Source organism: Aptenodytes patagonicus, chromosome 2 (genome assembly GCF_965638725.1).
Source record: "Aptenodytes patagonicus chromosome 2, bAptPat1.pri.cur, whole genome shotgun sequence".
NCBI lineage: Eukaryota > Metazoa > Chordata > Aves > Sphenisciformes > Spheniscidae > Aptenodytes > Aptenodytes patagonicus.
The window spans coordinates 135,949,577-135,972,363 of NC_134950.1; the positions used below are offsets into that span (position 1 = coordinate 135,949,577).

The 22,787-nt window shown below is 42.1% G+C and overlaps 2 protein-coding genes across 3 annotated transcripts in view; one reads left to right on the top strand and one right to left on the bottom strand.

Annotated features, from left to right (window-relative positions):
• The window catches only part of IGF2BP3 (insulin like growth factor 2 mRNA binding protein 3), a 118,585-nt gene extending 107,223 nt beyond the window's left edge, over window positions 1-11,362 (top strand). For both annotated transcript variants that reach the window (XM_076331339.1, XM_076331340.1), the window contains 4 exons: window positions 2,372-2,446; window positions 6,162-6,293; window positions 7,670-7,783; window positions 8,712-11,362. In XM_076331339.1, coding sequence (XP_076187454.1) covers window positions 2,372-2,446; window positions 6,162-6,293; window positions 7,670-7,783; window positions 8,712-8,813 — 423 coding nt within the window. In that variant the 3' untranslated portion in view covers window positions 8,814-11,362. The remainder of the gene's footprint in view (window positions 1-2,371; window positions 2,447-6,161; window positions 6,294-7,669; window positions 7,784-8,711) is intronic.
• Window positions 11,363-14,434: 3,072 nt separating this feature from the next.
• On the bottom strand, window positions 14,435-21,911 carry MALSU1 (mitochondrial assembly of ribosomal large subunit 1). The gene is made up of 4 exons (XM_076331341.1): window positions 21,731-21,911; window positions 19,556-19,734; window positions 16,428-16,509; window positions 14,435-15,263 (listed from the first exon to the last, which is right to left on the bottom strand). The coding sequence occupies exons 1-4, from the start codon at window positions 21,909-21,911 to the stop codon at window positions 15,034-15,036; spliced, it is 672 nt and encodes a 223-aa protein (XP_076187456.1). The 3' UTR covers window positions 14,435-15,033.
• Between the last annotated feature and the right edge of the window lie 876 nt (window positions 21,912-22,787).

The following is a 22,787-nucleotide window of genomic DNA, read 5'->3' on the forward strand; positions in this document are numbered from 1 at the left end:
AATTAAAATAAAAATGCAACTTCTTCTGTAATCTGACAGAACAATATGGAGCAGCATGCTTGCTTCTGTGTGAAAGTAGTGTTAAAGATGACAGTAGTAACTTATTCAAAACTTCTGAACTTCCCTTGTGTTGACCACCTGCCCTTTATCATAACTTTTGAGCAAAAAAATCCTTGATAATTGTGATTATCAAGGAGTCTGTGCTTTTAGCTAAGAGTTGGAGGGAGTGCTGCCTGAGTAACTTAACTTGCCAAACTGTAGTAATCGTACTTTGTGGAGGAAGTAAGTCTTTGCCTGACACTCTGAACTTGTTTTGAGTTGTGCTGTAGATTGTTACAGATGAAAATGTCTTACACCCCTGTGCACCATCTTTGTGCTCGTGCTGAGCTTTGTAGATCTGATGAAACCCGTTAGCCACAAAGTAAGACTAAATAAACTGCAGATGCACAGGGGTTCCGCGTAAGGCTGCGGTGTCCAGCCCATCACTTCAGAGGTGCGCGTGGCTGTTGATGAGCTCAGGTTGTGTCCCTGTGCTGGGGGTCACTGCTTGGTAATGCAGGCTCGGTGTGGGGCTCCAGCAGACTGAATCATTCAGCAAAGGAGCCAGGCAGAGATTTCTGGGCTGTCTGCTGCCCACCCTGTACTACAGCGCTAGGACCTGTTGGGAACCATTGGCATCTCCTTGGTTATAAATTATTCGCAGAGTTAGCCCTTCCTGTCTCTGAAGGAGTCGGGATGAGCGTTATAGGTTTTGGGTGTATGAAGTTGTCAGCTTGTGACTTGGTATATGGAAGACAGGTTGTTTTCTGGTTAGGAATGTAAAACGGTTTCTCTCAGAAGTTAAAAATTCACCACTTGGGTACTATTTGTATGTATATAACTTCTCCTTCCAAGAGCAAACAGACAAAATTAACACTGAAGTCTCTTAGGTTGCCCTTTCAGACATTGAGATGTTAGTCGGTACATGTTTTTTTTCACAGCCCTCAGACATGTTTTACTCTAGCTGCTGAGAACAGGACACTCTCTAAGATAAAAGCAAAGCAAGAAATGTCCCAGAACATTTAAACACGTGTAAGATGTAACAAAGGCTTGATGGAAAATATTTTTCCTAAAATTTCAATAAAGGCGCTGGTGTTCACTAAGAAAACATGAGGTGACTGAGAGGCAAACTACAATGTCCGTTTTACATGAATGGCAATTATCAGGCTGAGCTCTGTTCAGTCAGCTGCCTCCAAATGTGCCTCAAAATTTTGCCCCTCTAAAATACTTGTGTTCCAAAGAATGAATGGATTTAGTCTGTGCTTGCCCTTACCACAACGTCATGTCTTATAAATGTACTGCTGTAAAATGAATGTGTATTTTTAGATATAGCCAATTGGAATGCAGAAATCATGTGAAAAATAAATATGCAAACCAGATAACTAGTATGTAATGTCTTCGCTATCTTAGGGTACAATATGAATAATTATATAAACTTCGGTTAACAAAATTCTTCAGTGAAAATGATGCATGGTGACTGGTAATTTGTCTGAAATAAACTACAGCTGTTAAATATGAATAACATCCCTATGCCAACAGCTAAGATGAAATCCTGTAGTGTTTAATATATTGCCCATTCAACAGTGGCTATGTAATACTAGATGCAACAATGGAAATGTCAGTTGTGATAAACAAAAGATTCATCCAGAATGTCAGAGGCTAGTTTGAATTATTTAATGCTGCTGGAGTCTGAGAACAACACCCACAGAAATCTTACTTTTGTGGTGACATGAACTGCTAAAGACCCTACAGGCGTCTCTGTCTCAGCTCTGGTGGAGTTTAATTTTTATTTGGGTCACACAAATAAATGTCTGTAGATACAAACCCCTTGGAAACTGCGAACTCATTGTCCAGTATAGAGGAATGTTTTGGATCTGATTAGTTACAACAGTAAAGTGATCTTCTGTTCTTAGGGGGATGGATGCAAACTTTTGCTAATGAGCAAAACTTGTTAGAAAGACTATTTAAGTTAGTGGGTAGGGATGAGAATCTCGGTCTATTAACCATACTTGTCTTTTTGAAGGCTACATGTCTTGCATCACTCATAGCCACATGAAAATGGCTTGTGGGATTTTGCCATATGTGGATGAGTAGCTATGCCTTTAATTTTCAGAAGTAAATTTGCTTATGGTTTAGCCAATATCTCCGTATTTCATTATAGCTAATTGATGCATTTTAAAGAGAACAAACCCTTCATGACTGAAGTGTAATGCTGCTGCTGTAACGAATAATTCTTCACTCTTGAACAGAATGTGAGACTGAAACGGGGAGGAGGTGGCTTTAAACTATTCCTTCAAATACAGCTACCAAAAGCTATGTTTATCCATTCCAGATTGCCCCTGCTGAAGGACCAGATGCCAAGCTGAGAATGGTTATCATCACTGGACCTCCAGAAGCTCAGTTCAAGGTACAACATATAAAAACTTGTCAGTCTGTAGTGACCTTCGGACTGTAAGGGACAATCTTGAAAACAAAACACTTGGTTCCAAGCACCATTTTATTCAGAGTTTTAGTAAACACTTGATTTTTGTTTTCCTTTTGCCGAAAGGTATCTCATATGAATGAGTAACATAGTACTATCAGAGGCCACATTCTGGTTACCTGAAAACTGGTGGGAGTTTCATGTCAGTTAGAATCAAGTCTAGCATGAAAATATGGCCATATTGCATTCCTAATTTTCCCTTTTATCTACGAGCACAATAGTGCAGTCTTTCAAGCCTGTCTTAATACATGCAACAGTTTATTTAATTGAAATAACAAAGCTGACAAGATGAGAGACTGAGTCTTCCCAGGTTACTGTTGCGTGCCAAATGGAAAATGGTTTTTGGGTAGCTCTATAGATAAATGCAAGATTTCTAATTGTATTTCCACTACAACTACAAGGAGATACTCAACCTGATTATACCATTTGTGTTCAGATTGAGTTCTGGAGTGGCCTTCTGCTTTAAGTGCCAAGGGATATATCTAGTTACTCCAAAAGGAGTTGACCATGTTAGGAGTGATGCAGACAGCTCAGTGCAGCAGCCTGGCCTCATCACAGATGAGGCTCAGATCAGGTAGAAAGTCACTTGAGAGCTCATGTCCTGGCATTGTTCTCTTGCCTGTTCTTGTTTCTGTCTTCGTATTTTTGCTTCAGGGCATCTTGCAAGAAGGAGGTGCACAAACTTCAGGCATATCTAGAATCAGTTTCATTAATGCTTTTAGGAGTTTTGGAGAAGTATCAGGCCAGGTATTTTGCAGTGGTTATATTGAACTAGATGCATTTGGGATTATTGCTCAGTTATATACATTTGAGAAGCTATTGAAGGCAAAGCATAATTTAGAAGCTATACCTCCTTGAAGTTTTGTGTGTGCATGTGGGCTTGGCCACATGGCATGTTCCACATATGGAGTGCTCTTGTGATCTGTGATCAGCACAAGGTCAGATTCTGGCTATCCATCAGATATCAGTGAACTTGCCCTCAAGCAGTAGCAGGCTGAAATAGATTTGGGCATCCCTTATCCCTTTTCATGTAAGCAAAGGCTTGTCCTCAGGCTTTTTCCCTAAGATAGACTTGAAGTCCCACAGAGTTCTTTTGCCAGCTGTCCTCCCCAACCTGGATCATGCAAGGAGGAAAGTCTCCCTTTTCTGCACCCCATGCGTTGGTTAAAACCACATCAATCAGTCACTTCCCTGCACTTCAGCTTCTGCTTGCAAAGAGGGATCAATGTACTAGCACAGCTGATGCTCTTGAGTATGCTGGTCTTGTAAATGAGAGGGGTTATCCTTTGGGGTTTCCTTCAGCTCCAGCCCTCGTAGTCTTTTACTACTCTTTGAGCAATGCCTTCTTGACCGAGATGGGCAGAGGCAGAGTTCAGTCCTTCCTTTTATCACCACTGTTAACCTGAAGCATGCCTTACAGTCAGGGCCAAGCTTCACTAATGCTGTCCTTGAGCTCTGTTTAAGAAGGGTCTTCTCTATCTTTGAGCATGGGCTATTGCTTGTTAGGCACCAAGAATTTAATCTGGGTGCACAAGAACTTGAAGAGGGATTAGCTGCTGCTCAGATGAGTAACCAGCTCTCAGAGAGGTGGTGTCATCCCAGAGCCTGTGAGTTTGGCATCCTTTCCCTACTACATTGTGTTCTGCTGTCTGTGATTCATGTCCATGGTAGCTGCAGTGGCTGCACCCCTTTCTTCCTCAGCTGCAGCAGCCTGAGGATGTTGTGGTATGCAGGGCTATTTATTAGCAAGGCAATGGGAAGAGAATAGGCTGCTGTTTACAGCCTCTGCTGCAGTGCTCCCTAGAGTTTAGGCATACCTGTGACACCAATATTCAGAGATTATCGTGTTGCCTTGGATCTGCGACACGTGCAAGTGAAGTGGAATCTAGTGTAGACAACATATTTCAGCCACTATTTTACTGTGAAGGAGCTAGAGACTGGGCCCAGTTAGGTTGTTTCCTTTCCTTAAAGACTTTTTCAAGAACTGAAGGATTTGGGATGTTGGAAATACATCTACTATCCCTTAAAAAATCAACATCTCATCTTGCTTTATAATTCAGCAGTAATGCATGCTCTTTTCCTGTAGTGCCTCTCCCAGCGAGCTCTGCAGCCTGTGCAGGTTGTGAAGGTGTTATGCACGCGAAAAGCATTGCTATTGAAATAAAAAGGGCTATGCTGGCTCCTGTCTGTCTCTAACAAATTTAGAAACAGTTTCAAAATCTCCAGCTCAAGATGATGGCTGGGAGTAGTATTTTATCTGCTCTTGACAAACCCTTTTGAAGTGTTTTCCTGGAGCAGGAATCTCTGATTCTAGGGCTGTTGGTGGTGCCAGAACGTGGTAGTTGTACTGAGTTCTTGTATAGGTTTTTTTGTGTAGTCTTTTGTCTCACTGGAAAGATGATAGCTTTTGTCATCTGTGACAGGGTCCCATGACCTGCAGTATCCTACCTAGGTCAAAGCCACATGCTACAGATTTTTCCATACTCTTCAGGCAGAGTCTAACTTACCCCAAATACTGAGCACTTTCAGCTCCAAGGTCACAAAATGTCTTTCATCTTACCCATTCTAGAGTAGCATGAACTCAAGTAGGCTTTTAGGATATGAGCTAGAAATAAGATAAAATAAGCTGCCACTATTTATAATAACAATCACATCATGCAATCTTTTGGGACTTTTCGTATTCTGTTGCAGTGGTGGCTCGTAAGATGGTTGGATTTAGCATGTATGCGGTGACAGGGCTGGTGAGCATGATTTAAAGAAGGTGATAAAGAATCTGAACTGGAAAGGCTTTGTGGTCCTAGGTTTATGGTCTTCACAGAGCATCTCTCTTCAGTATCTCAATAGAAATGTTCTTTTGATGCCTCTAGGAGGTGTGGAGTAGAAGATCTGGTTACCATTTCTCAAGAATCCTCTGATGAACAGCAGGGAATAAGGAAATAAATGTGTTTAAAAATCAGCAAGATTCATGAGCTTAGTCTCAGTGGACATTCTTCTTGCTACCTGGCACTTGTGTGTTCCCCAGAAAAGGGAACTGTGTGCTGGGCGGAGTAATACTGTTCCCATGGTGCTATTTAGATCTACAGTTTGATTTTTTTTCCACTTTAGAAAATTGAGCAAGGTCAGATTTATTTATTTTTAAACTATATGTTGTAATGGATTGTAAAAGTAAGCTGTTTGCTCTAATTGGAGTCTTTATCCCATGACTTGTTTGGGGTGGGGGGGGTGGCTTTTTTCTTTTTTAGTTTAGTGTCCTTAAAAGAATGGGTTTCTGAGCCAATTAATTGCATTCTGTGCTTCTGGGTGTAATAAGTGCTTCAGCCAGCCAGTTCTTTTCTCCACCACTCTTTACCGCTACAGAGATGCAATAGTTTCTTTTAAAAGCAGTGTTTCTACTGAAAAGCAGAATAATAACGATCTGTTAAATTGCTCTGTGATTCCTTGGTTTGTCATGCGATCTTTAAAGTTGGACAGCGGTGCTTCCTAGTTGGGTACAAAGACTTCTTTTAGAAAAACAGTTACTGTATTTATTAGGGAAAACGCTTTGTCAGGATTGTGTACTGAGAATTCTCCTTTCTGTGGAATTTCTTGAAGTTAACTAGATTTCAATAAGCGCATTCTCTAACTGAAAGCATTTTTGCAGGCTCAAGGGAGAATCTATGGAAAACTTAAAGAAGAAAATTTCTTTGGACCTAAAGAAGAAGTGAAACTTGAGGCTCATATAAAAGTGCCATCCTATGCTGCTGGTAGAGTTATTGGTAAAGGAGGCAAAACAGTAAGTAGCTGAAATAAAACTTTTAGTGTTTTTCAGTTATGTTTCTTGTTTCAGTGTGTATATATGTATAAGGCTTAAACATTTAGCTAACTAATAGCTAATCCTTTGAAGTTATGTTAAAGCAGGTGCTACTTTCTTAGGTGTACCTGTTAAGCTTTCCTTTCTTCTAGTGTGGAGTCAAGAGAAGCCAATCTCATAGAACGAATTATTTCATCTAAAAAAAAAAAAAGAAATAGTCTAACAAAAATCGATAGTCCCAGTCAGATCTGCAGGGCTTTTATTAATAGAAATGTCGTTCTTCCATTTAGAATGAATATGTTCCCACTCAAGACCTGCTTCTGTGAACCTTAGCTTATGCCAGATTTTGCAAAAAGATTTCACTAATCTCATTTAATTAAAATAAAATCCAGTGTGTCCAAAGGTGGCATATCTGGCCAAAACTGAGTGAAAGCATAATTTCTAAATAAGTGGTAGGAAATTAAGATACGTTCAGACCTCAATATTACAAAAAAAAAAACCAAAACAACCCCAAACATTTTTACTTCAACTTAATTGATGGCATTCCTTAGGCTGTTTGTTGCATAAAATTACATCACTCAGATTTTTCAATCCTGAAAAGGTGCTAGTATTTTCATATGGTTGTAAGTCAGGAGCTAGCTGATATTTGCACAGAAATGGTTCAGCCTTGGGTCTCCATCCTTGAGTGCAATGGGGTGTTGAAGTTAAGTGTCAGGAGGCAACGTGGCCTCTTTCATTACTTGCAGCAGTAACAGGTTTAAGGCCAAACATCTCTTCAGAGTTGTTAATCTAAAACATTTTTGATTAAATAATGCTATGCATTTCTAAAATAAAATAAGTAAATGGGACAAAGACTCTAACTTTACCTCTACTTAACACTATGGAAGCTGATAGGCTACTGAAAATAATTTGGACACTTCTCATTGTTCTGTTTGGAGTTTTCCATCTTGTGGAGGTTTTTTTAAGGAAAAATGTATAAATACTTTGACCTTTTTTTTTTTTCTTCCCTACATTATATATTGTGTGAGTTTTCTGACCTTAAACTTGTAAACTCAACTGTAAACACTGTGGCATCTATTTGCCTTTTCAAGTCATGTATTGAACATCATCTGTGTTGTATTTAGTCTTTAAAACGCCTCTCCAAACTAAGAGAACTTGGTGCTAATTTATGTTAGAGACACCAGAGGCTCATCTTGCGAAGTGCAGACTGCTGCACAAAGATGCTTTCTGTTAGTGGGCTTCTCTTTTTTTAAATGTAACTTAGAGGATGATGTTTCTGTGGTCAGCAGTATCTTTGAGGCTTGGTGGTTGTGGGATATTTGTTTAAGATTTTTCTGACTTCTACTATCTATTTATAGGTAAATGAGCTTCAAAACTTGACAAGTGCAGAAGTTGTAGTCCCTCGTGACCAGACACCTGATGAAAATGATCAGGTGGTTGTGAAAATAACTGGTCACTTCTATGCATGCCAGGTAGGAGGACTGGAATGAATTTCTATATTGCCTTGATGTTTCCATGGTCTTTCTTTTATATCCATGTGCAGAGCCAAGGGATGGAAGACTTTTTTCTACTCAGGATACAGAAAGCACTGCTTGCCAGGCTCTTCTAATTGTCTTGCTGCAATAAACTTTCCTCATGCCTGTGAGAGATTTATAACAATATTGCACTTTTACATATGTAAAAACAATCTTCTTAAATTCTCCTACCAATATATGTAGGCTCTGGCACTGCTAAAACTTTCAAAGCAAAAGAAAACCCAAGTTGTGATCGGACTGAAATTCAAATGGCAGGGAGATACAAGCTATCTCATAATACCTGGCAAGAGCTGCACGAATATATGCAATTTGTCCACATCGCCCAATCTGTTGATTTAGTATCATAAAGAAAAGGATCACACGATTCCTTCCCTCACTTAACTCTTAGTTCGGACCAATTCCTTTTGATACCTTGGTATGGGTGACTTTTGTAGTTCAGAAAGGAGATGGGAGGGCTGGTAAATCCTGTAAGTCTGACCCTCTGGACTCCCTGTTGTATAAAAAAAAATTGTCCCCTCTCTATTAGAACAGTGGTTCTTATAAAATATTAGTATCTCCAGAGGGAAAAAATACAAGTAGCCTGTATCTTCAATGATCTTAATGTTGGTAGTCATCTTCCCATGCTCATGCTTTCTGTATTACGGATGTGAAAACTGACCATGCGGGTAGTTGTATTAGGTGGAAAAAGAAGAAAAATTAAGTTGTACATCATGACTAACGCAAGTGTATTTAATGAATAATCTTGTCAGTACTAGGAACTTAGTTATTCCAGACTTTCTTAATCCCAGTAGCATCTATAGGCAGTTTTAAACAGGAGTCACTGCGGCACGGCATCGTGATGGGGTGTTTCTTCTTTGTCCTTCAGCTTGCTCAGAGAAAAATTCAGGAAATACTGGCTCAGGTAAGAAGGCAGCAGCAACAGCAAAAAACATTGCAAAGCGGACAGCCTCAGCCAAGACGAAAATAAAGGTTTAGGAAATGGCCCATCAGAGACAGATGCCAGACCAAAGACAGACTGTGCGACAGAGAGACGGGTGGTGAGCACCTGTTGAAGTTATATGCAGAAGATCCACCAAGCCAATCACCTGTTCGAGGACCAGGCAACCGTTGAACGCTGTCTCTGAGAATGTATTCTTTAGGCTCTCTCAAACTTTTGAAACCCAGCTTTAAAATAAGGACCCCTTCACTTCCCTTTTGTTCTATTCTCACAATTTAACATAAACTCGTTAGTCTTTTTTATTGTTCTTATTATTCCCCAACAATTTTAGAACTTGGTTTAATGAAGCTTTCTCTTCTGAGTTCACTGGTTTAAAAAAAAAAAAAGAAAAGAAAAAAGAAAAAAAAACAAAAAAAAAGAAAAGGCATTGCTCTTATAGGTCCAGCTGTAAAAGAAGAAACACATTTGGAGGGTGGGATTGCGGGTGGGCTAGGGTTAGAGCAAGGGTATCGACAAGAGTTTAAGTGTTAGTCCCAATGTTGAAACAAGTGGCATTTTTTAAAAAGAATTTGGTTGCATTTTTACATAACACTGCCATGAATAACCTAAGGGAAGTGTTGAATGGTGTTGGCCAGGGCATAAAAAGATAAATATGCATTTTACTAAACTACCTCAGGCATTTAGTACCTCAATGAGAAATTGTTCCTTTTTTGCTTTTTTTTTTTTGGTATTTTGTATACTTTATAAAGCTAATAGTTCTTGAGCATTTTATTTTTTTAAAAAAAATTAAAATTTGATCAGCCACCAGCCAGGAGTACTACAGACTTATCGGGGAAAAAATATAGTAGAGCACTTCTAGCTGCTGGCTGATGGGAGTAAGGTGGGTAAAAAAAACACAGCCTCAGATTTTCTGAGGGCTTCAACACCATCATTTGTTTAAAAAAAAAAAAAATTCAGTGAATGTTCAAAAGATAGTGAATGATGCCAACATTCTGATAGCAGCAATGCCGTTTAGTTTTCTTTTAAGATGGGATGAAAAAGTTTGTGACGGTACTTTTTTGGGAACAGGACAAGGAAGTGATGGCAAGAGGCTGGGGTTGGGGGAAAAATTTAGAAGGCTGCAAGAGGCTGAATTTTTTTTGTGCTACTTGATTGAATGCATGAACCCTTTGTGCCTTTGACCATCACTACCTAATAATGCTACATTTAACCATTTGCAGCCCATTTGGACTTTGCCATTTTGTTCAAAGAGCAAGCTTCATCTTCAGTTTGATAGAACACTCGATCTGCTAGAGCGTATTTGAGGCCACGAGGGTCTCTGCTGTCTGCAGATCACATCATACTGCTTTCAGTTACCACGATGGGGGAAGGTCAAACAGTGTTTGATCACATTGAAAGATAATGAAAGGCTAAGTTTACATATCCAGCCGCTGTTATGGGCCACACTAAGCCACTTTGAAGGTTTTAAAAACTATTACAAGAAAAAAAAACACAAAACAAAACAACAACCTCTCTAGCCTGGCTTATAATAGATGCAGCAGGATTTATGCACGTTCTGCAACCAACCATTAGAGGAAAAAAAAAAAATGTCAAAAGGCAGGGATAACAGGAAAGTTACCAAATTTTTTAATTTCCGAATGTAATTTGAATGATGATTGTGGTAATAGTGACACATTCAAGTTTCTACAATAAACTTCAGTCTACCTCAGTTTAAGAAAAAAAAAATATGTGGCAACACATGGTGCATAAAGACTGCTGTGTGTGTGTGTGTGCGCGTGCGCGCCTGTATGTGTGTGGTCGACAGAGCCATGCTATTACCTCTGAACCTTTTTTTTGTGATGTTTTTTGTGCATGAGATGATCAGAATCACCATGCTGCACTGATTTGAGGGGCACAACGAGCAAAAGCATTTGTTTCATCATTTTGTTATCTACCTCTTAGGTTCATGTTGAAATAGAGGCATTACTACATAGACTAGATAATTTTCCCAAAGATCATTGTTGTACAGATTAGATAATTTTGAAAATGGTCTGAAGTGTTTTTCCTGCATCTCTTCTTTACTAATTGGTTTAAAAACCACAAACTTATGTTGTAGTTTTAGCAAAGAAAAATGAGTTTCTTTTTCCTTTTTTGACAGTGACCTTCATCTAGCCTTTAGGATAACTTTTTTTTTCTTACAATGAATTTAAAATTACTGAAGTATGAAAAGTCATAGCTTTTTAATTTTTGTTGAGGCTTAAGTCAGTCTGACGTTCCTTTCTTAACATTTGAGAAGGATTTGACTTCATTATTTTCCATAAAAATTACTTTACAAATAGGTGCTGCATTTACATCTGCTGATTTAAATACTGTCATCTCTCTTAAATTTCTAGACTTAGTAGGGTAAATCATGTTTTTCTTTTCAATTGAGACTTGGTAATTTGGAGTATTTGGGAATAGCTAGAAAGTAAATACTGTAAATGATTTCAATATCCACAAAGTATGGATCATTTTTCACCTGTAATGTGCCCCCCAATGCAGCTCCACTTGCCAGATGCCTCTGAATGGAATAAAGAGTTTAACTCCTATCATCAGATAAAGTTGTGTGGTGTTTTTTTAAACTAATGAGGCATAGGAACAGACTGTTCCAAGCATTTGCGGTGCTTTGATCAAGTTGGTTTTCTGTCCGTAATAATAACTGGATAAGGATGAACAGTCACCGACAGGTATTCCATAGCTGCTAGGCCACCCGGCAGCCAGGTTACAATGTTTGCACTACAAGCAGTGACTTCTGTGGCTTAGAATTCATCTCCCTTTTGCATAACAATGCTATACAGTCTGTAGTACAACCTATAGTTCATGGTTTCAGTCTTACGCAGATCATTTAGGCCGGTTTGCTGTGGAAGGGATGTGTAGTCAATAGTCCTGACCCAGGGCAAACACGACGGAATCTTTAACAGGTTTGAAGCAAGATCTGAATTGCATTAAACTTTTTTTTTGGCTGCTTTTTACCTAGTCTTTACTTTGGTGCTGTCAGTGTGATGAAGCTGTGTAATGACCACGGCCCTAGAAGCTTGGATAGGCAGAACCAGTCACACCAGCAAGCAAACGTGATGGCAACCTGTATCTTGCTCCTACCACCACCACCCGAACACACACCAATTGCCAGTGAGGTGGTATCGCTGCTCCATTTAGATCCTTGTTAACATTTTTTGGAATAGAAATGAGACTAGATGTTTAACTGAATGCTTTAGAGTGAGAAGGAGGGGTTGGGGAATGAAGGAGCATCATGAATAATATAATTCTGTATCTTTTAAAGAGGAGTGGAAAACCAAACTTGCCTTCCAAACTCTTGCACCCTCCCACTTGTCTTCACAGCTCGTTTACTGGGACCAACCAGCAGAAAGAGGGAATTGGAGAAATGATGTCTGTTGATGACACTGCATAGGGTATTGCATTTCACAGGGAACTCTAAGCTCATTTTTCACGCCAATATTGAGCTATCTTCTCAGAACTGGCATCCCTGCCACTTGAGCAATGTAAGAGGTTAAGCCTTCCTCTGTATCGCTGGTGCATTTGTGACAGCTGAACCCCTGACTGTTAAGCATTTGCTTAATCATGATGCTTTTATTTGCTTCTAACCTTCCAAAGCTTTTATTCCTAAGCTGCACTTTCAAAGGCATGCGCTCTTTGTATTAGTTTCCATTAAATGAAGCATGTATGCTGTGCAGGACAGCGTGGTCTTGACATGGTACCAGGGCATAGGATTTTTAAATGAACGTGAAAAATTGTGGAGTAAGCACTCAGGCTGGGCTGTAACAGAGATATTAGCTCAACTGATGAACGCAAACACTGCTTGATAACCAAGTTACTCAAATGCAGTGCAGGAAATTGATGAAATGATGACAAAAGTATCACCTTGATAATTGTTTCTCCTGTTCATCCCATCCTCAAGGGGAGAGAATGGCTCAACGGAGCCAAACCTGCATGTATCTCTGTACAGGATGAATCTATAGTCTCATTGGACAAGCTGCTCACTATTTTTATTTTACACAGAAATCACCTGATCGGTAGAACTGAAACCATTCCCAAATGTTTTCCTTCCAAAAGGTGTTTAATGTTGCACAGTACTGATCATTCAGACCATCTTTGTTAATTCCTAGGTCCCAGTTTTTAAGAGGGTCAGGCCAAAGGCTCAGCAAGTCCGGCAGGCAACCTGGCTGGGGCATTGCAGTAGCTTGGCACAGATCATGACTGCTCCTGTTAAACAGGGGATGAGGAAGTTCTTTTCCTGAGCTGGCAGCTCTGATTATTTAATAGCAATCAGTGGATGTTCCATATAACTCCTTTTCACAATGTGCTTTCGCAGAAAATTCAGTTATACTTTTTCATTTACTTTACTGGTTTTTGTCTCCTCCGTTCATTTGACGACTTTTTTTTTTTTGTCTTGTCTTACAGACTTACCCCTTTCCAGCTGTAAAAGTCCTAGTCTGTTCACACAGAAGCTGTTTCCTCTCGCTTACTGTTCTTTTCCGGGCGCTCCTTTTGTTACTGTGCTCCTTGAGACAGGATACTGTATGCAGTTCTGGTTACTAAATGTGGGTTCATATAATGGCATAACATTTGCTGAACCTGCCTCTATTCATCTAGTATTACTTATCTGCAGTAGCAGCAGTAAAAGGCAAATGGTTTCAGGGAACGATCCAAAGTTACTCCTACGTATCCCTCCTAGGAGGAAATGCCTGATTTAGAACCCATCACTCTGTAAGACAGCCAAGGTTATCTTTCTCCCATGTGGATTACTTATTGCCAAGTATCATGAAGCATTTTGAAAATTTCTTTGCAGTCAGATTTACCACTGATACCTTTATTTTGTGGGCAAAGATGTTTTATGCGCATAGTTTAACTACATTTAATACATGCTCCTTGCTTAATTTGCAGAACTATCTGCTGCCTCGTATCAAAAAAGCAGGTGAACTCAGGGGCAGTTATTCCTGAAAGAACACAGGCTAGACACAGCAAAAAAACATGACCAGTCTAAAATGAGGGAGGTGTTTGGTTTTGGTTTTGGTTTTGGTTTTTAAAAAAAGCAAGCCAAACACCCCCCCCCTTCCCTGGAAACAACACAACCACATGAGCAAAAACCAAGGTCATGTTCTTTAAGTGTTACAAACAGCAGCTGCTGTGCAGGGAAGAGATACAGACAGAGCTTCAAGTAGCTTGTGGGGCTATGGGGGAGAAAGGTGATTGCCCTCAGGGTTCCTGCTTCCTGATGCATGGCAGAGCAAGCCTCTCCAGAAGGAAGAGATCCTAATCTAATGACGAAAGCCATGTCCCGTAGTGGAGAAAAGCATCTTGTTTTGCATTGACAAGTTTTGTTACCATCTTGAAGCTCTTCTAACTGGTTATTAGACCATGCGGCAGTCAGACCAAGAACACACTGCACAATGACTTCTGAAAGTGCTGGACAGTCCGTTAGCAGCAAGTAACGCTCAGTGACTAAGGGTTTCCTTTAGAACTACGTTCACCCACTTCAAAAGGAGCTGAAGGTTTACACTGCCATAGCGTGTTGCCTCAGTGTCCTTTTCCAGAAACTAGGTGAGAGGAAAACTAGGAGAGGGGCCAACTGCACACTTAGAATGAGCTGAATGTTTTAACATGGAGACAAGGAATTGAAGCTCTTCAAGTTTTGTTTTTTTTATTAAAAACAGATTGGCCTTGGCTGAAAAACTGACTTACTGTTCTGTTAACTCAAGACACATTTATTTGTCACTGCTGCTCTTGGCTTTTATGTGCTCGGCCATACCAGTCTGTTTTCTCCTCTCCTTCGATTCAGAGCATGACTTGCTTCATTGTGACCAGAAGCAAATGGCTTAATATAAGAAGCCTCCTCTAACCTGTACTATTTCACGTAGTTTTTTCCTGGCAGCACTCAAGTCTTTTTGCACTGCCACTACAGGTAGGTCTTTCAAAGAAATGAGAAAAGCAATTACTGTAGAGGCTGAGCATGAGTTTTAGGGTAAGTAGCTTAAGCAGCTGTCTTTGCCCCACTCCTCTAGCTGCAAACTCCATCGAGACAGTGACTCCCCTGGGAAGCTCCCTTATGATAGGATTCCTTCTTTGACACTTTATGTCTGGACTCGATCTTAAGGGTCTTTTCCAACCTCAATGATTCTGATCATTTTTGTAGCTTGTTCAGAACTTTACCTAGGTACATCCAATAAATACACTGTTTTGAACTGATCAACTGTAGTGACTGTTAAGTCATTAATCAAGGCTGTATGTCTCTCAGATCTGTGAAGGCACTCTCATTTCTCTTTCCACTCAGAGCTGTCTCAAGATGATCACTGCTGTTAGGAGTCAGTCCAAATATAAAGTCTTCTGGCAGTGACTGTGGAGTCATCTGTGCTAACTGGTCATCATAGGAACCAAGAGTCCATAGCTTCTCCAATTCATAAGCCTCTCGTGTCTCCGGCAACATGAAATGCATCACAATGCTACCTGCACAGAAGAGAAATTCACAATAAATTAATGTGAACTGTAAAGCACTACTACGCTTCCAGCTGCTCAAAGAGTTCAAGTCTTCCACCCCCATTCTGGCTAGATATAACAGGTCAGCTGATGGAGGTCTCTTAAGTTGCCGATTCCAGTTCTTGAACAGTTAGGAATTGGTCACTCCTTCAAAAGACTCCAAGACTACAGCCAGGAGAATGAGAGGGACAATACTCCGATTTGAATTAAAACACTATCGCAAGACTCCAGACCAAAGAAGTGATGACTTCCAGGGGACAGAAGGAAGTAAGCTGAAAGAAGTTTTACTTGAAAGAGTACAGATGGACTTTCAGCTTTCCTATATTACCAACAACATTCAGCTATAGCCAAGTAATTTTCCTTAGGTGTGTTGCTCACTTCTTGGGTGGTTTTTATAATTAATTAATTCCATTAATTCTGTGCAAAAATAGTAGAGAATGTTAATTCCAGTGTACTTCTAATGCACTTTTTTCTAGTTATGCCCTTAAATTTCAATCGGTTTTCAGTTATAACTAACTATCAAAATCATTGACAGTAAAGTAACCAAGGCTTAACATCCCTGGCTGCAGTGCTCCTCACTCACCCATGCTCTCTTTTACCCTCTAACTTTGTGTTTTGGCTTGAGATTCTAGAGCTAGCAGTGAAGGAGAAATGCTTTCTGAATGCAGTCTTTTATGTTTGTGTAGAGAGTTTCACACTTGTAGAATAAAGAATTAAACTCGATTTCTTAGGACTTAGGTTTTACCCCATGTCACGGTATGATCTGGACAGTGGAAAAGTCTGTCCAAGAGTTCGTTACTAGGGCAGCATACAAAGAGCCCCCACTCCCACAGGCAGGGATTATAAAAACCTGAGAAAATTGACTGAAGTAGCTTTTCTCTTTCCATTAGTGTTATCTTCAATTTATTAAGACCTGTTTTAGCCACTGAAGAGTAGCTACTGCTTTCTTCTCAGTGCCAATGATCTTTAGTGAGAATTTATTTAGTATCTCAATGAGCTCAAGCAACAACAACTGGAATTCCAAGCAGCAGAGTATTGTGACCTCTCCACAGCAACCAGGGTTTACGGTGAGATGCTTCCTTCAACAGAGAGCTCATGCAGAAATTCATATTTGTCAGATTCACAAATATTTACCAAAATCAATGCACAGCCAGTCATCCGTCTCTTTCCCTTCAATCCGAGTATGAGGATCACTTTCTTCTTTGTGATGCTTGTACTGAGAGAGAAGCAATGGCAGAAAATGAAATATTTTGCATTTATTTAAAAGCATTCAAACTTAACAGATAAGCTGGACCTTGCTGGGTTGTCTAGTGTTGTTTTAAATCTGAAATGGGTTAGATTACTCAATGTTGGTTCTGGGGTCTGCACAAAAAAGAACAATATACACTTGTAGCAGTGGAAAATAAGTACAGATTTCTCAATGGGATTTAGTATCTAATCTGGAATTCCAATGCTCAGAATTCCCATACAGTTATTCACAAATTTTATAGGTGTCCACTGTTTCTCAAGAGGAATACTAATGCTACGCAATTGTATTCAGTCTTTCAGTTATAGGTTCCCTGTAACTGCCAATACCACTAAGTTCTATTTCCTTTCAGATACCTTTCATTGTTGTTTTACATTGGCTAGTTAAGGATGCAGAAATGGAAGTGCCAAGCTTGTCCTCTTCTCAGATGGGAGGGTGGGGAGAAAACAGGTTTCAGCCCATGCCATGAGGAAGGCATTTAAACAAGCCTCCTGAGAGCACGCTCTCAAGACTCGGTGCAAGACGGGGGGAAAACACGACTGGCACACAGGTTTCCAAGCTACAAAGCCCTGTGAGAGAGGGGAGAGGGTAGCTCGAAGCTGGACTGCAAAAGCTCAGCTAGGGCAAGGTAGTTCGTTCCCTACACAACACGGTAGCTTTCATAGATGCCAGCTTGAGAGGCCCAGCTCTCCCCACCTGATACATAAAGCACCTAAGCACCCACCAGAGCTGAAGAGATTTGACAACTAGAGGCTTAAGTACTGTCTCTTTCAGATCTGGCCATAATCTACTCGTTTCTTTACAAAAAGCATCAATAGAAAAAAAATGGGATGAAGTCAGCTGTGTCTTCACAGAGCTCCTTTATTCAAATTTCTACCTTATTTCTAGTTGAAGCAGCCAATCAAAAAAATATGGAAACCTTTTTCAACCCGAAATTAAAAAAAAAAAACAAAAACCCCAAACAACATTTATTTCAGCACAACGTCACAAGGAAACAGTGAAACTGCATGGCTCTAACAGTTGTTTCTGCCATGAAAGACAAAATACAAAATAACAGGTTGTAACATCATGGCTGACTAGCAAATGAGTCCTGCTTCACTGGGAAAGCAATTATCACAAAATGCAACTGTTCCTGGCCGTTCCCACACAACGCTAGCTGCCGGACAATGGCCCCCGTTTGCAAACCAGAATGGAGAACTTTCAAAACGTAATTCAGAAACTAGTTCTACCTTCCTTTCTTTAAGATAGCTTGTGAGATATCCTCAAAAGCAGGTAACTACCAAAGACTCTCTGAAAGTCTGTTTAAAATACTAAAGAGCCCAGCATGCGCTGCCATCAGCTATGTAAAAGGTTGGAAAGGCTGATCTCCACTACACGTCTCCTTCAGCCTTGTCTTTAAAGGCTGTATAATAGTGAATAGATTATAATAAAGCCAAGTGTAAGTTTCTTCCTCTAACATGAAACCAGACGGGAAGGGGGAAGCAGTAGTTGAGACTGTCATTTACAAACTACTGGAAAAAAAGCAGGAAGACCTCATGCTACACATAAGCACCTCTGCATTTTAGTGTGAGTAAATCACGCGTTACCATAATGTTTTAGATACTGTAATGGTAAAGCTAGCCAGCTGCCTAGCAGCACTCCCGAGCACCTGTTCTGCTTTACAGCTTAAGCTTCAGCTTACTTTTTGCCTAGAAAACTTTCAATGCCAGGCAAGCTCAGCCACTCCTGAGTGAGTGCCAGGCTTCTCGGTTTCTCAGGATGCCCAGGTGGATGCCTTGTCTCCCCAGAGGCTATGCCCTTACAAAAGAGCTGCCCTTACTGCCACCAGAGGGAGCAGCCAGTTGTAGCACAGGCATGTTTTTGCAGGGTGGGTGGTATTCAGTGATCTCTCCTGGTCTGGGGGAGATGGAGAGCTGTTGATTTAAGACCAGCAAGTTATGTAAGTAATAGAGTACACATTAAGCACTTAAATTTAGTATATTCAAATCACACTAGTACAACTTATAGCTGGAGGCAAAATTTTAGTTTGCAAAGATGCATCAGCTCCTGCAGAGAATGCAAGAAACTCCCCTCACCTGCTCAGAAAGGCACTGAAAAGCAGTACCATCTCCCCCTCTCTCCTTTCCCCCCCCTCAAGTCTCACAGCTGAAACCAACGGGACTGGAAGGAAGAAAGTAAAACCAAGAGCCAAAGGAAAAATGGGGTCAGGAAAGGAAAGGAAAGTGCATGAAGAGAAAGCAAGCTACAGGTTAAGAGTACAGACAGCTGATCAAGGTGGGGGCTAGTCATATGCCTCACCCTGTGCTTTCTAACAGTCAGCTGGCTCTTCTCTGGCCGTGAAGTTTCTCCCTTCCCGAGTCTGGTCCTTATTCCTAAGCTCTACCTGTATTTTTATTCTGACCCTATTTTTGTACTGAAAAGCTCACACTCCGCCAAAGCCAGACAGTGCAAGATTTCTCTGCAAGGATAGCTGCTGCTGCTGCTTCTTCTCCTTTCCTCCTGTACATGCACAGTATGGTGACTATTAACTAGCAGTTTGCTTTAGTAGGTCCATGAGGGGATCTTGTACCTCATAACATCCCATCTTTTTTCCAGCCTTACGATATACCTGAGAACCTGGAAATTTTAGGGATTAGGGTTTGAAAACTGTCAGGTTAAGTTGTTCTGAATGAGTGGGAATAGCTATGAAGCTTGCTGGACAGAAGACAAAAGTGGACACAGGTCATCATCACCATTTCACATCACTCTTGTTCTAGCCACCAAACTGTGCTAATGTCATCACTGTTCTAAATACAGAGAGATCTGTTTTTAAAATATAATTCTCTACATTTTGATTAGTACCACTAAAGGAAAAAAATACAGTTGGTTGCTAGATGTATTCAGGACTAAATGACATAAGGATAATTAGTTTCGTCTTGCCTGGTACACCCCTATATGTGCAATCCTGGGGGAATTCCTTTCACAACATTTAAAACCATTCCCCAAAACCCAGAGAGTGCAGTGGGAACTGTCTTACCATTTTCAGCATGTAATGTGCCATTGCATGGAGATGTCGTGTTGAAGATCCACTCACAATTATAAAATAATTACAGTATTTTATTTCTGGAGGTAGCTGGATGACACAGATGTCTTTAGCGTTTTCTTGCCTCAGCAGAGGTACAACAAAGTCAATGTTGAACTTTGGAAGAACAGTATCTGGAACAGACAGAAAAAACAATACAGTGGCAATTTATCTTTTTAATTGCAAAAATCAACCACTTAAGAAGACATAAAATGGCAATGAAATTAATTATAGCCTAAGCTAGCCGCTCACTGGAGTTTGGTTTGATACTGACAATGCAACATGAACTGCAGATTTTTAAAAATCATTTTTAAAACCATCAAAGTTGAGAACTAAGTACTCTTCTGCTAAATAACACTCTATCACTAGATATAGCAGTTAGCAAACATCAAAGTTTCTTTTAGGTATCTTTTACTTATTTCTTGTTGTTAGTACTTAAGAGTCAATGCTATCATCAAATATTTGTCAATTAAGATGAATGAAACCCAAGTACTTCAACAGACATTATTAAAACCAACAGATAAAATTAAAAATTTCAGAACAATGTTTTTCAACAGGCCTGTGATAATATGTGGTGATGAAATTACTCTAAAATCTTAAGTAGATGAAATCAATATATTGAAAACGGAGCTGATGTGATGCAGTGTGAAGGTACTTTTTATCTTCACACTGAGTAAAGCCATTTTTTCCTTTTCCCCTAGCCTGTTCTGCCACAGAGGATTATGATATTGTAGACAAAGTTTTAGTCCTTCAATAGTTTAAGCAAGCCAGCTTAGAAACTAGTAAATTAGTGCAACTACCTTCTGTTCACACCATGAAATCAGTTTATTTCTAATTTGCCCTAATTAGGTAGATGCAACTTGTGTGCATACTTAAGGCATAATTTGAATCTGTCAGCAATGCATGCCTGCCACTATAAAGTGAGCGTCAGTGCAGACTGAGCATCAGCACAAAGCCAACTTTTATATTTACCAATATAAAGAAAAAGCCAAACAAAAGAACAATAGCTACAGATAATTATATGCATGAATGGGGATATGAAATTGGATCAGATCTCTGTAAATGAAAGCCTTTCAGCTTAGGGACTCATGCACTCTTTCAACTTTTGCTGTGGTCACACATGCAGAAAATTAGCAGCGGCCACAGCTCCTCCAGACGCAGCAGTTACAAAAGTTAAATATTTGCCTGGTAGCCACATGTGAAGTCTCTAGTGCCTACTTAGAGAACGAATGGTCTGAACAACCCCAACCACACTGAACGTCACGGTCAGAACTAGGCTAGAGAAGATTTGCAGAACAGCTACAACAACAAACCAGCTCAGCGCACACAACGCTTATACCTGTAACCAGCCACCGTGCTACTAAAACTGTTATCTATACAGGGAAATGTCTTTGCGAGCGTACATCAGAGAAACACACCTCCAACTCGGCACCACTGTCCTCACAAAAGTTCCTGTATGTATCTACACACAGGCTCGGTTTGCGCTAGCCACCAACTCCTCACTTTACAGCAGGACTTCAGAGGCGATCATACTTCAGCACAAATGCCATGACCCTGAGGCCTGCGGTCTCAGCCGAGGTAAGGGCGATTCCGTCGCACTAGGCACCCCAGGATCCTCCCGCAGCTGCAGAATGAGATCCCATGCGTCCGAAGCGGTTACTTTCTTCCCGAGGCGTTACACTTCGCTTAGGGCACCATTTCACAGAGCTGGAGAGCGCGGGGCAGAGCCGAGGGCCTTCTGGTCAGCGGCCTCCTTGACGTGCCGCCTCACGACCACGCTTGGGCCTGCCAGGCCGGTGCCTTACCTCGCGCGGCGGCCGCGATGCCGTATTAGCCAGCGTTTCACGCCCGCGGAGTTACCAACTTTGAGGGCGCTTGAGCAGTGCCTTACTAGCAGGGGAGGGCCTGCTCGACACACACGCTCCTTCACCCGCTGTGAGGCCGCGGGCCTGCGGGAGCCCTCCGAGAACACCTCGAGAACGATTAAGCTTAACAATCATGAGAGAACCAGACCGAAGTACCAAGCGGGAAGTCAAAAGGACCACGACCGGTGTCGCGCACCGAGAGGACCCGCCGGTTTACCCCGCTAGCTCAGCCCTCCCGGCTAGGCCGCCCTTCGCTGGGCCCTACCTGCCGCCTGGCGCCGCTCCGCCACCGCCCCCAGCGCCTTGGCTCCGCCGCCTCCCGCCGCCGCGCAGCCCCCGCGGGGAGCCCCGGCCACCCGAGGGAGCGGCTCCAGCCGGAGGGCGCCCCCCGCCGTGGCGGAGATAGGCCGCAGCAGCCGGCACCCCGCCGACACCGCCCGCCACATGCCCACCGCCGCGCTCCGACACCGCGGCCCGCCCCCTATTCGGGCTGCCGCCCAGCGATTGGCCAGCGGCGGAGACGCCCCTCTCGCCCCACTGGCGCATCCTGCCGTCGGTCGGGCAGCGCTGTTGGGCGCGTGCGCAGTGGCTGTCTCGAGGCGGCGGCCGCTGGCGGGCTCTCCCTGCACCCCGCCGGAGGCCGGGCCCCGGGTGTGCCGCGCCGATCGTGCGCTCGGCGCTGGGGAGCCCCACGGCGGGCGGCTCCTCTCCGAGGAGCGGCCGCCGGGGCCGTCGTGTTCCGTCTCCGCAAGGCCCAGCCCCGGGGCGCCCCCGCTCCCCTGTCGGAGTTACGGTGTGGGGGTTTGGGTGTGTAGGCGGGAACGTCGGGGCGGGCAGCGGCTCGGCCTCGCCGTCCCCGTCCCCGTGTTGCGCTCCCCGTCAGTGTTTTCTGAGGGGTGTGTGAGCCAGCAGGCGGGCGGTGGAAGGAGGGGGGATCGGGGGGAAGGGACGGGACCCGGGCGCCAGTAACCAGCGCGGCGCTGTGGGGGTTTGTTGGGAAGCCCGAAAGGGGCAGACGCGACACGTGGGCGCTGCCATACAAACCCTGATCACGTATCCCGGTTCAAGCCTTGTGCCCCCTTTTAAAGGCTATGCTTTTGTCTAAAAAGCTGCAGCTGGTTTGAAACTAACGCATTTTTCTCGGGAAAGTGTATTTTACCTTTGTGTAATTCCCACATAGTGTTAATGGGTGCAGGGTAGTAGTCTTGCTGTTTTGCTGTGAAGAATGTTGTCAAGGCTTAAAAAGCTATGACCGAAGCAAGTTCAAGCATTTGTGTTTACTGTGGGTGAAACATGTTTCTCTCTGCCCCCTTCCCCTGGAG

What these genes read in the sequence shown, in the direction of transcription:
- MALSU1 (XM_076331341.1), bottom strand. Translation starts at nt 21,911, where the DNA reads ATGTGGCGGGCGGTGTCGGCGGGGTGCCGGCTGCTGCGGCCTATCTCC. An exon ending in GGAGCGGCGCCAGGCGGCAG is followed by an intron (nt 19,735 to 21,730) that starts GTAGGGCCCAGC and finishes TGTCTGTTCCAG; the next exon opens with ATACTGTTCTTCCAAAGTTC. An exon ending in CACATTACATGCTGAAAATG is followed by an intron (nt 16,510 to 19,555) that starts GTAAGACAGTTC and finishes CTTCTCTCTCAG; the next exon opens with TACAAGCATCACAAAGAAGA.